At 40.3% G+C, this 12,805-nt stretch overlaps 2 protein-coding genes across 2 annotated transcripts; both read right to left on the bottom strand.

The window, feature by feature from the left end:
- Positions 1–1,132: 1,132 nt before the first annotated feature.
- LLPH (LLP homolog, long-term synaptic facilitation factor) lies at positions 1,133–3,753 on the bottom strand. The gene is made up of 2 exons (XM_079304568.1): positions 3,472–3,753; positions 1,133–1,357 (listed from the first exon to the last, which is right to left on the bottom strand). The coding sequence occupies exons 1-2, from the start codon at positions 3,650–3,652 to the stop codon at positions 1,194–1,196; spliced, it is 345 nt and encodes a 114-aa protein (XP_079160694.1). The 5' UTR covers positions 3,653–3,753; the 3' UTR covers positions 1,133–1,193.
- Positions 3,754–4,340: 587 nt separating this feature from the next.
- Positions 4,341–11,599, bottom strand: TMBIM4 (transmembrane BAX inhibitor motif containing 4). The gene is made up of 7 exons (XM_079303948.1): positions 11,443–11,599; positions 9,568–9,676; positions 8,263–8,368; positions 7,144–7,177; positions 6,343–6,460; positions 5,834–5,879; positions 4,341–5,184 (listed from the first exon to the last, which is right to left on the bottom strand). Exons 1-7 carry the CDS (start codon positions 11,534–11,536, stop codon positions 4,978–4,980), a joined length of 714 nt encoding a protein of 237 aa, XP_079160074.1. The 5' UTR covers positions 11,537–11,599; the 3' UTR covers positions 4,341–4,977.
- Positions 11,600–12,805: the final 1,206 nt, after the last annotated feature.

The raw sequence follows: 12,805 nt of genomic DNA, 5'->3' as shown, positions 1-12,805 counted from the left end.
GTTCTTCTCACTAGTTTGTGGCATAATACAGCCTAGTGCAATTAAAATAATAGATCATCTTTCCTATGCCCAAGTTATCACAACAGATACAAATCACAATTTGTGGGTAATTACAGAATGTGGATCTCATCTTGCATGAAGCTGGACAAAGATTATGCTCTGTATCCATGCCTGGTACTTGAAAAGGGAACATATTGCAGGGTTGGTACTGTAATTATTTCCATCCTTGAAGTGAGAGACATTTTAAAAACACAAGCTTTCAGAGCAACTAACCTTTGCATCTGTCATCACATGTTATTGCCAAGTAATATGCACCCAACTGTAGCTAATCACATAAATGGCATCTGTTACACAATCATGCAGTATTTTATCCTATGCACACATTGTAAAGCAGGATAGGTAAGTACCATTTTAAGAGGAATAAAAGGCTACTGAAAATACATACAGAAAGGAAAAAATCTCATTTATTTTACTAAAACTTGGAAAATGTCTTAAATAAAACTATTTTATTTCCATTCTGTGCATTTGCGTTCTCTCATTTTAATAATAAAAGAATCAGCTGTACTTCCACTTATTTAATTCCAACAATATTTCTGTTGCAGACAGCAATGAAATATTTTGTTGTTCTCTTTGTGAACTTATGTCAGACTGACACTTTCTCATTTTACTTGCAGAATTTTCATGAGGCCCTGGTGTTGTTTCAGCATAAAAGTTTTTGGAGTAACATATGAAAAGATATTTTTGTTAATTATCAGATGTTAAAAGCAACGCAAGTCAGTGAAACAAATTTACAGAAGGATTTAAAGGATACAGCATGTTTACAGAATCCTTTGTTTATATTTACTATAAGAAAGTTACACTGACAAAGACCACAGTACAAAAACATTTGGTTTAGTTACTTTTAAAATTTCCTTTACTGTTTTCAGTGTTCACAGTATAAAATATGAAGACCCTCACCCCCCACCAAACAGATATCCACAGGCCTATTAGTCTATTCAAAGGCACTCAGCTTGCTTTTGAAGTTTGGCAGACACCAAGCTGCTCTTTCTTCCATCATTTGCTGTCCAAACAGTCTCTTCAAAAATTCATTCAACACAATAGATTATACTCAGTGACCAAGCACATAATCTCATTAATTTATGGGAGAAATTTATTTCATTAAACAAAATATTCATGATCTTACAAAACTGATTTTACCAGACGAGGCCTTTGGCCAGTTTTGATTTTTTTTTCCCTTTAACACGCTGAGCCTTAAGCTTCTTTTTTTGCCTGGAATTCATCCATATTGGGTACTGTCCATGCTGGTCTAGAAGAGTTTTTTTGTTTCGTTTATTATCCAGCTCCATTTTGCGGTCATCTGAAAATTAAAGGTATTTTTAGTGAGTAAAATATCTCAATCAGCTTCATAAAAGCTATTTTGTTACTAGATTCCCCCAAATGATAAAAATACCCCTAGACTCAACAGAATTTGTACATTGAGAAATGAAGGGTTTATAAACCAAAAGCACTTTCCAAACCAATGCAACTGCAACTCAGGAACTTCACCAGCTGATAGTTAATGTGCAATATTTTTTCCTAAAGGCAATGTCTGAGCAAAGCATCTTATTCTTTAGTCTGCAACCTGTTCAAATCCTGTGTCTAAGAACATTGTATATTCCATCACAAAAACATGCAGGAAGCCATAGGCTTACTGAAACATATGTGCAATCACACACTTTTTATGATGTAATGTTTAAGATATGCTCTAAAAATTTATTCTGAGTGGAAGATGAAGACAACTTAAAAGAATAGTAAAGAGAAAAGCTGAAATACAGTAGGAAGTATCAGCCAGTGATGCCACACTTGCCTCAAGGAGTGAGCTTGACATCAGGTCTAACACCTTTACAGGCAGAAAGAGAGGATTAATCTCTAGGATGAAGAAGACTGCCCACGACATGGTCACTCCCAAGAACAGCATCACCAGCTGGCTAACACCCCACAGACATCATGCCTCGGTGAGATAACAAGGTGCAAGAGGAACACCTCACTAAGCACTGACTGAAACTGCTCTGCAATTTCATCCCAACCTCATTCCCAAACCATATGTGTACAACTCAAGCATATACCACAAGTTCTATGGAGAGGAAAAGACTTCTATGTTGTGCTTGTCTGATGTTGGGAGACAAAGCTCACAAGGGAAAGGCCAGTGTAAATGCTTCAATAGTTGAAGCTGATAGTCTACAGGAATCTGCATCAGAGATCCAGAGTGCTTCTGGAGCCCTAAATTGAGGGACTTGCCAATACTTGCTATCAGCAGAGAATCAGCACAGGGTCCTGGTGGCAGAACCAGAAGCCTATCCAGCATGGCAGACCTTATATATTTTTTTCTTAAGAGGAAAAACTGAAAAAAAAAAAAAAAAATCCAGGGTGTACAAAATTTGTAGCTGTTTTGTGAAATCTGTATTTTCTTAGGTATTTCTGAGGCTGCTATCTCTCTGCAAAAGCCAAGTGAAATTGGCCACTTGTAGAGAAGTTGCCAGCAGAGTTGGGAAGAGGTGTAGGAACAACAGATAGTCTTCCATTGACTTCAGAAATCAGGTTTAAGGTAATGATTTCTCCTTCAACTTCAGCATCAGAAGTCTGACAATGTTCCAAAACATTTTGGAAATTCTAATCTAAACATCCCTTAAAGATTAACTTTTACACCTGGTTTGGGGGACAAATGAGAACTATGGATAAAATTGCAAATTACACTTGAAGCTACCCTTAACTGGACAAGTATTTTGATAAACCATTCTATTTACATTTCCTGTATCAGAACATCTCAAATGACACAAAATGGAGAACCAAAATAAGACTATGATGCACTCTGGATGTCAGTTTTGGAAAGAGGTGTCTTTCTGACTCCTATCCAGTATGTAGCTATTTAAAACCCTTGTTTCCACTTTCTGGGTTACTTCCACTTCAGTTTACATTCGATTCCAGACACAAGGAGGAAGATGGCTTTACTGGAGACACCTAACACCACCCACTCCTGCACCACGTGCAATGCAACACTAACGAGTATTCAGAGACTGGGCCCGTATTACTCCTACTCCAACTTCTGCATGTTTAGTAGCCTTCTCAAAATAGGACAGATCGGCAGCAAACACAATGTTATGACTGGAACAACTGCTAAGTGGTGAATCCGCATTCACCTGACGTTATCAGAGATGTCTCTCCATACGATACATTACATACTTTACACTCGAAAACCAAACGTTAATAACCTTGTTCCACAAGTGACTGGATGCAATATGGATAGCAGTGCTGCGAAATGACCACATTCAGTTTTTAGCTTTAGAAGACGGAGCTTTCCACCTCACTGTCCTCAGCCTGTGACAACCGCACGCGGGATCCCGGCGGTGAAAGTCACGGGATCAGCAACAACACCGCAGGACCTCCCGCACCTGGGCGACTGCAGCAGGAAAAACCATCCAGGGCCCGACCCACCTCTCTGCTCCAGGACTTTTTCGGGGGGCAGCACGGTCGCCACTTCCTTGACCTCCTCCATGATGACATCCGCTTTGGTTCCCAGGATCTTCTTCAGCCTCTCCAGCTCCTTGGGCGCGTTCTTCTTCCTCTTCTCCGCCCGCATCTTCCTCCTCCATTTGCTCCTCAGGCTCTTGGCCATGTCCTGCGGGAAGGGAAGCTGGAGCGGCTCAGGGGAGGGGGCGCCGCACGCGCCCCGCGCACGAGGCCGCCACGCACCCCGCGCAAGGCCGCGCTGCCCAACCGCGCATGCGCAAACCGGGGCGCCCGGCCTCCCGCGGGGGTAGCTGGGCCCTACCGTAACTCTCCGAGCGAGCGCGCAGCCCCCGGCCTGCTGCCCGCGCCCCCGGGATTGTGCCCACGCAGCGCCGCGCGGCCAGGGCCAGGGGAGGCATAAAGGATAAGCATGGGCTCCATCAGAACGTGAAAAGCAAGGTGCTGTTCTTAGCTCTGTTCTGAAGGAAATCCTAAGGCAAAGGGAGAGACTATCACACTCGCTCAAACCCCTTCGCAGCCATGCTTCGGCAGCCTTGCGGCAGGCGCAGCCGGACCCCGGCGGGCAGGCAGGACGCGCGTCTTCGCCTCGTCACTCCGCTCTCGCTGGCAGGCCGGGCGAGCAGCAACAGCCCCGCACTCAACAGGAACGAAGCCTCTCAAAATCGTTTCCACGCTCCCTGCCCCTCCAGCACCTCCACAGCCCCCATGGGAAGCAGTCACAGTCACAGCACCGCTACCCCGGCCAGCACCGACCCGACTGCAGCGTTCACTCACAGCATCATGAAGTTCTCGGGTCTCGGTTTCAAGAACAGGCTTTCCAATTTTTATTGACACACAGTGAGTTTTATTATACATAAATTGATAAAATGCCATAATCAATCTACAAATGATTTTTCAGAACACTGAAGACAAGCAATAAATAATACTAAAAGAACATTCCCTTTAATTGTTTTAACACCCTCACAGCTTCCACAGCAACAGCCTTTAAAAAGGACAGAGTATCTCTATCAGAGACAACATTTAATTTTACCAAAAAAAAACAACAAAAAAATTTATCTCAGTAAAACATTACACAATGGTAAAATCATGCTACCCTTATGTGATACATAAATGAATGATCAATCCCAAAGGAAACATTTTCAGCTGCTAGAGAACAACAGGGAACCTTACTCTGGAGCAATCAGGAGCTGGCAAAATGCTAGTAATTAATTGTAAATTAATTGTAAATAATTTTAAATTAAATTATTTAAAATGTGACTGTAACGATGACAGCATGTTAACTACATAAAATACATGGTCTGGGGAAGAACTGCAGCTAGTAAAAAGCCATTTTTCCCCCTAAGGAGGGATCAATATTCATGGAATGCAAACATAATAAAGATTCAGTCTTTACAAGGCAGAACTACTGAGTTTGCAGATCATCCAAATGCTTAACTTTATTTGTGCTGTAGTCAAACCAATCTGCTTTGACTATTTTTTATTAAATGCCTCCAGAAAACGCAGCAGGTGTAAGAACAGATTTATGATGTCCAAGTAGAGATTGATTGCAGCCACTATGTATTCTTCAGGGGACAATTTGTGCATCAGCAAATGAGTGTCATAAATGATAAATCCACAGAAAAGAAGAGCTCCAGCAGCAGCAAACACCAACTCTATCGTCTCACAAGAGAAAAACAGCTGGAGGGAAATAAAGTATGAAAAATATACTTGTGAATTTAGTTTTCTTTTTAATATTAAAATCCCTGCACACATTTCAAACACAGTCTTTCTAGTGTTATGCAGACAAAACCACAGTATTATGGTGATATTTCAATGCTCTTATTCCATACACTCTCCAGTCACACTCAGTAAAAGTGCCTCCACTTAAGAGGGAGGAAGCTCTGGTCTCCAGAATACTAACAGCAGAACAACTAAAAAACCCAAAATATAATTAGATCTCAAATCTCCTTCACATTTTCTTCATCAAGCAGTGGATCTCAACTGACAAATTTTGTCAATCAACCCAAATACCCCTCTTATGTTGGCAAGAACATCATTCAACAAAAGCCTAAACTGAAAATGTTGGTTAAAATCTCACCAGCATGATCCAGAACAGTAATGGACTGGTTAGGAATTTGCTTTCATTAAGCTATATTGGGCTCATCCAAACCTTTTAGTTACATTAGAAGTTAGTAAAAGGTCAGGCTTTGAGTGAGCTAATCTTAGTGGAAGGTGTCCCTGCTCATGGCAGGGGGGTTGGAACTAAATGATCTTAAAAGTCCCTCCAAACCCACGTCCTTCTGTAATCCTGTGAATATCTTTTAACTGTGAGTACAAAGTATCTTACCCTCAAGATGCCCGACAAGATTAAAATCCACAAACAAGTGAAGAGGCTGAAAGAAAATAAATTACACTGTGACCAACAATATACTTTCTTTAAGGCTTAAAATATCCTTTCTTCTAAAATCTCTTCACAATATATCTGGCAAGTAAATGTCTGGAATTCTTAGATGCCAACTGTTCACTGGTGTCAGCAGTAGAAGTTTTATTAAGCTGTCAAAAGTTATGTTCTATTTTTTTAAAGATTTGAAACATCTGCCTTCTCTCTCAGTGAAAAATCCAGGTAAACTAGTTCTCCAATTGTTCTAAGATTCTTTATTACTGAAAAGAATTTACCAAGGATCAGAACTGGGTAAAATTAATAATTTAAAATAAATAACCCTCACCATTCCCTTGAAGCAGGTTCTGTTGACCTGTATTTCTTATTAAACCTCCAAAGCTTGCTTTAAGAAAGAAAAAACCCCACCTTAACAACAACAACAAAAAAAATTAAAAATCATCAGTATGATAACATACCCTGCTCCAAATTTGCTGAAGTCTCTCTTTGACTGCAAGGTATATGCAGTCAATCCAAGAAATACAGCAGTAGTAAGAATAAAGGCTTGCAAGACGATGGAGACATCATAGAAACTCACTATAAACAGAAAAAGTAATCTGTCAATTCAAGAACATTACACTATTTATTTGCTGAGTTATCTTTTGAGGAAACAGAAATTTCAACTTAACTGTGAATAAAATCAAGTAAATTAGGCCTGAACTTGTCTTTGCATTTCAAATTCATGATCATAGGACTCAGGGATCTTGTAGTAGCTAAGTTTGACAGTTACTTTATAGCTGTAGCTTCTTAAATGGAAATAACAGGTCTTCCATAGCCAGAATTATGAAAACCAACAAAACAAAACTATTTTAAGCACAGATAACAGAGATCTGAAGGAAAAAGACTATGTGAATTATTCACAGTGCTGAAACAATGGGACAAATAAAACAATTCCCTAAAAGGCTTGAAGTTTTGATTAGGGGACAGGAGGGGAAAGACAGCAGAAACAAGTGCAAGCTTTTTATTCCCTCCTTCCTACTTAATCTTTCCTTTCCCCAAATCAGGAGATCATAACCTACAAAGAAGAGGTTTCATCTTATGATGTAAGGTATAGTTCAAGGTGATGCCATGATGTGACTGCACACTATCTCAAAATTTTCAAACAAGATTCATTATCGTTTTAGTCACATCTAGAAAATCCTAACAGCAATTTCTACAACATAATGGATTCCTTTTCCAAATTCTTTATGGAATCAGACAATAGAAAGGCTACTATTTACCTGTAATGGCAACTGTCAGTGCTTCCAGTAGCGTCTACAAAAAGCAAACCCAAAAAAATAGAAGGATAAGAAAACAATCAAACCATTAAACATTAGGTCTCCTGTTAAATCTCTGTGTATGAAAACATACTTCCATAATTTTCAACAAGAAAATGGGAATACTGTCTTACTGGGCTGGAAGTTGTGTCACACAAAAAGTGTAATACAAATATAAATACAAAGTGGAAATGAGTGAGAGTCTGTCCCTATAGAAAAACTACTATTTTCTACTATTTTCTACTGCAAGTGCACACCATTTATATGACACTTCTTACAAACTATACAAACTACAAAATTAATACATTTTTAATATCTTGTTGGACAGTTTTCTAAAACAGTGTCTACATCAGTTTCCACACTTATCCTTTAAACAATCAGCTTACTTACACAGCAAAGCTGTCTTTCAATTTGATCACAAATACAATTTAGGCAACTCTTAAAGCATCAAATTTTAATTGATCTACTGTGACTTCTTTTCAGAAGACTGATTTGCTACATAAACAAAAATATCCAAGAGCAACTGTTAGCCTGGATCTACATATTCACAACATCAGGCAGAAGACTGAAATTTGAGGACAGCTCTGACTGATCTGCCTGTGCTGGAAACATGCTCAGAATTTAGCATCAAAAAGACAAACAGTTGGAGGAATAAACAGTATGGCTGGTTTGGGTCTCTGCTTGAGGCTGTCCATTAAACAATGTAGGTAACAGGAATGCATTCACCTTTCCTATTGAGCAGTTCCATAGAAAAAATCCCTGACATCAACAGAGCAATGGCAGCAGATAGATACCTACACACACACACAAAAATCCTTGCTCAAACTGGTTCCAAGTTCTAAAACTCTTTCTATAAAGATGCTGAAAGAAACCTCACATCTGCCATCTGGGAACAACCTGTGGACAGAATCTCCAAAAAGTAACTCAGACCATCAAAAATATATAGGATGTTTTTCAAGAAATACAAGAAAAACAAATTACATACCTCTAGTTTTGAGGAATTAATTACAATGCAAGATATTCTAGGCACTATTAAACTGAATTAATTAATCAATGAATAATTTAATTTAATAAAACACTTACAAATCCAAACAGAAGGTATAAATTAACAGGGTGATGGCGACTGTAGAAAGTCAGTGCCACGATTACAGCCAGAGATCCAAACGCAGATATCAAAAGCAAGGCAGGCCTGTAAAATTCCATATAAAAAAAAGTAATCAACTTTAAATATTTGTAAGACTACGGAACAGTTTATATAAAACCAAATTTTTAAGTGATCATCTAGGAAAAGATATCCAAAGTAAATGTAATGCAAGTTTACAATAAAACTGTTCTAAAACATGCTACTGCAGGTAATCAGTTAAGAACAGTACAGTCCCAAGCTAAAGGCAACTTTTTCATACAAAAGCTAAAGATTGCCCAGTAATCTATTACCTTGAAATGAACACATACAAAGAAAAAACACCATCCATACAAAGTAAGAGTATTAAAGTATATGTGCTATTTTGCCTGTTCTGGACTCCGTATTCAGAGAAGTATTTTTCAAAGCACCCAAATGCCAAAAACATGGGCACTAACTGCGCCACAGAAAATCAGTACTGACCAGTAAGCATTGCTAAATCATCCCAGGAAAAATGGGACTAACATCAAACACAAAATCACAACAGTTCTAAGTGAGCAGGACAATTTTAAATTATCAGATTTAAGTAGAAAACTGTAGTTTTTATAACCACTGTTTTATACACTACATGTTATACAGAAACTGACACTTTCATGCAGTGTTTAATCCTCCTTCTTAATTTAGGCTTTAAAGTGAAAGTAAATGTCCAAAAGTGCACTTGGTGGAAAACAAAGTAGACTCAGTGCTCTCCTCCCTTCTCAGCTGCTCTTTTCTCTGGCCTGCTCACCACATTTTCATTATGAGACTTACTTTATCATGAAAATCTGAGAGGTGAAAAGAAGCACACCCATAGAAATTTAAGTAGATGAATGAGATATGATTCTGCTTTTTGGAACAGACACCTATAAACAACAGCATTCCAAAGAGATTCTAAAAGTATTTAGACTGTAAAACAAGAAATGTCACTGAGATGTTCTGCAACTCATGCAAATGTTTGCACAGCACAAATACTGAATAAGCACTATTAATAAAGCATGGATTCAAATCAACAACAACACAACAACAACAACCAAAAAAAAAAAAAGTTTTCATAGCAAATCAAAGAGAAAAATGTCAAAGAAAAATTACTCCCTAACCAAATTAAAAAGTACCTACTACAGCAACAAAGCACAGGTTATAAAAATTATTAAGAAGACTGAAATATAGCAACAAGTTACATAATTTATACTAACACATGCTAAACAGCTGCATTTCACCTTAGAATTTACCTTTCATGAACAAATGCTTGCACTCCAGTAGAGTATAGGAAAATTGCAGATGTGACAGTGGTCAATAGAACTTGAATAGAAAGAATGCTGTAGACCTTTCGCAGAAATGCTGCAATAAGAAAAATAAAAATGACACTACTTTTGACTTACAAAGTTCAACAGTACAAGTTCAATCAGATACAAGTTTTCATTTTCATAGGGAACCATTATAAAATCATACTGAAAAAGCACAGAACAAAGTCATAAAAAGCCATTTTACTTTAAAAAACTGACACGGTATTACAGCAAAATTACATTTATTCCTGAACATCATTATTTAACCACTAACAATGATGACAAAAGAAATGCAGAAAACATTTGCAAGGAATTTATTTTGGATTACTTTAAAACCTATGTAAAACCATTCTCACTACACTAACAGCATACCTTTCCCATCATGTTGCTGGTGCTTAATGCACCTGAGAGAGGATTAACATGGAAGGCAGAAACAGCCATAAAAGTTTAAAAATGTAAAGTTTTTAACATTAATGTCTATTGCCATATTAAATATAATATTAAATACAATATATCATCATTTACAACTTGCATTGTACTGAACAGTTATCCACAGGCACAGGCTGGGAAAAAAAATCCTAGAATTAAAGGGCTTCTAAATTCTAGAATTATGGAAGAAAAGTGTAGTTCAGGACATACTGACATATATCATACAGATATTCTCTCTTCTGGATAGAAGGAGACCCAGTCCATTATGCAAAATACTGTAGAAAGAAAATTAAGCTTATAGGGAAAAATAATGAGTCATTAATACTACAGTCTTCAACAAGTTGAAGAGCACATACTATGAAAAACTGAATTACCTGCTTGTGTGTAAACACACTTGTAAGCCATGGGGGACTGGAGCCTACTTTGTCATAATGAACTGACCAAACCTAGAAGTAGCTTCCTAGCTTGCAAAGTCTTCCCCCCACATTACTAAATGCATCAGAAATTTTGCTGGGCATTATCTGTTTCATACCTCCTATTCCACACCTGTTATTTTTCAAACAAGAGAAAACTGTATTTTACAAGGTGGTCTCCTGATTATCAGAAACAAATACTATAAGATTTCACAGCATAAAGGTTTTTATTCCAAAATGTGTCCAGTCACACTATTTCAGCAAGGATTACTGATTAGTCACATTCCGTGCGAGTACTCAATGCTTTGAAGACCTGCACATGAACAGCAAAGCAGGATTTCATGGGCATGCTGAATGCTGTGGAAGAGACAAAAGTTCTAATCCTCACAGAAGAAACTCAAATCCTTCAGTCTCATGCTCAGTAATTACAGCCACTAATTCCAGTATTTACGAATCACAGAACGAATGCGGTTGGAAAAGACCTGTGAGATCACTGAGCCCAACGCGGCCGAGCAGGGCCGTGTAAGGCAGACCATGGCACCGAGTGCCGCGTCCAGGCTTTCCTTAAACACCTCCGCGGAGCGGCGTCTCTGCAGGGACTACGCATCTCATGTGTCATGTTTGGACTTCATCACGCTGGACAAAATCAAGCCTGATTCTACACAGGGTCCCGGGTATAACCCCTCTCAGGAGAAGACCCTTCACGGTTAAATGATAAAGCTTTTCGCCGGCCGCTGTCCCTCGCTCTTGATCCTAACCCGGCCTGAACAGCGCCCTGGCTCCGCACTCACACCCTTTAGCCAGGTTAAAGCTGCGCGGATCCCGCCCGTATTATCCGGGTATTATCACAGGCACCTGCCGGGAGCGCAGGGCGCGGCCTCCCCTCCCGCCCCGCCAGTGCGGGCAACGGGGCCTCTCCGCAAGCGCCTGGGAGGCTGAGCGGGGCCGTGCGGCTCTCCCACTCATCTGCAGCCCTTACCCATGCGGATGTGGACGCTGGCCGAGGCCACGTTGCTGCCATAGTTGAAGTCATCCTCGATGGAGCTCCGCGGGTAGCGCTGCTCCGCCGCCATGGCGCCGCCCGTCTCCGCTGCCGCCCGGGGCGAGCGCCGAGCGCCGAGCGCATCGATCGCGGGCGCCGCCGTAGCGCAGGGCTGGGCCGAGCAGGGGCCCCGCCGAGCGCCGAGCGCGTCGATCGCGGGCGCTGCCTTCGCCCGAGCGCTGCGTCTGCCCGTGGCTAGTTCAGGTCTGAAGGGCCTGGAGAAGAGGAGGAGGTTCCAGTGAGGGGGAAAACCCAGCGTTTTGGCTGGTTTTCACCTTTGATCCGCTCTGCCTGCTCAGCTGCAGACACGTACCTGCGTTCAGCAGAGCCTGATGGAAGCGGCGTCGGGCTGGTGCTCCCGTCAGCGTGTGTGCCACACACGAGTTTCACTTCCAGAAACCTTTAATGCCAATCAGAATTTTACCACTTCTGCTAGTTTCGTGTCCCGTCCTTCAAACTCAGTGTAGCTGAACAGAAAGCGCAGCGTTCCTCAGACAAAGCGCTTGGCACAGCCGGGCCTGGTGGCAGCTCACAGTGAGCAACCACAGAAGCTGCGAGCTGGGGATGCGCGCGGGGCAGCGCAGTAGCTTATTTCTTATCCTGGTGAATATTATCTAAAGTGTGCCAAGAAGCTGAAGCAACTGACACTTTAGAAATATATGTAATAGATTTGACTAGAAGTGCTTTTGAAAATTGGAAAATAATGGCCTGAACTGTATTCAGTTTCTCAAGGGAGAAGTAAATCAATTCTGTGATTTTGTGATGAAATAATCTTGAGCAGCTTTTCTACCGGGTTGACTTAAGATACTACATTTCACTTGCAAAGACAAGAATTATGAGCATGACTTTATATTCTGGGATGTATTTATGACTTTCTTAGCATCATTTTTCATTCTTGAGTTGCTGCAGCGTAGGATGTTTTAGTTTAAATCCTTAATTTGGAGCTTTATGCATTGCTTACTCTGCTGAATAGTAACTGTTTTGAAACAGTTATGTTGTCTGCTTTCTTGCATCTGCCTCTGCAGAAGAACAAGGCTGATGTTCTCCCAGAAGAAGCATTTAGAGTTCTGGTCAAGCATCTGGTGTTGCCTTCTCCCAAATACATGCATTGCAGTTTTCTTTGAAACACCTCTTAGAGTCATTCTGTGTGAGAAAAAGAAAAATTCAGAGCATTGATGCAAGAGTTGACTCCTGCCTGAGGCTTGAGAGGATTGAAGGACAGGTAAAATAGTAGCCTTCAAATATTCTTTATAAGGCTGTTGCAGTCCTCCCGCTCTGGAGAAAGTGTCACATAAGAGGT

The sequence above is a fragment of the Erithacus rubecula genome, assembly GCF_903797595.1.
Source record: "Erithacus rubecula genome assembly, chromosome: 4".
Classification (NCBI taxonomy): Eukaryota; Metazoa; Chordata; class Aves; order Passeriformes; family Muscicapidae; genus Erithacus; species Erithacus rubecula.
The sequence above is the reverse complement of the archived record's forward strand: the minus strand, read 5'-3'. Positions and strand labels throughout refer to the sequence as shown.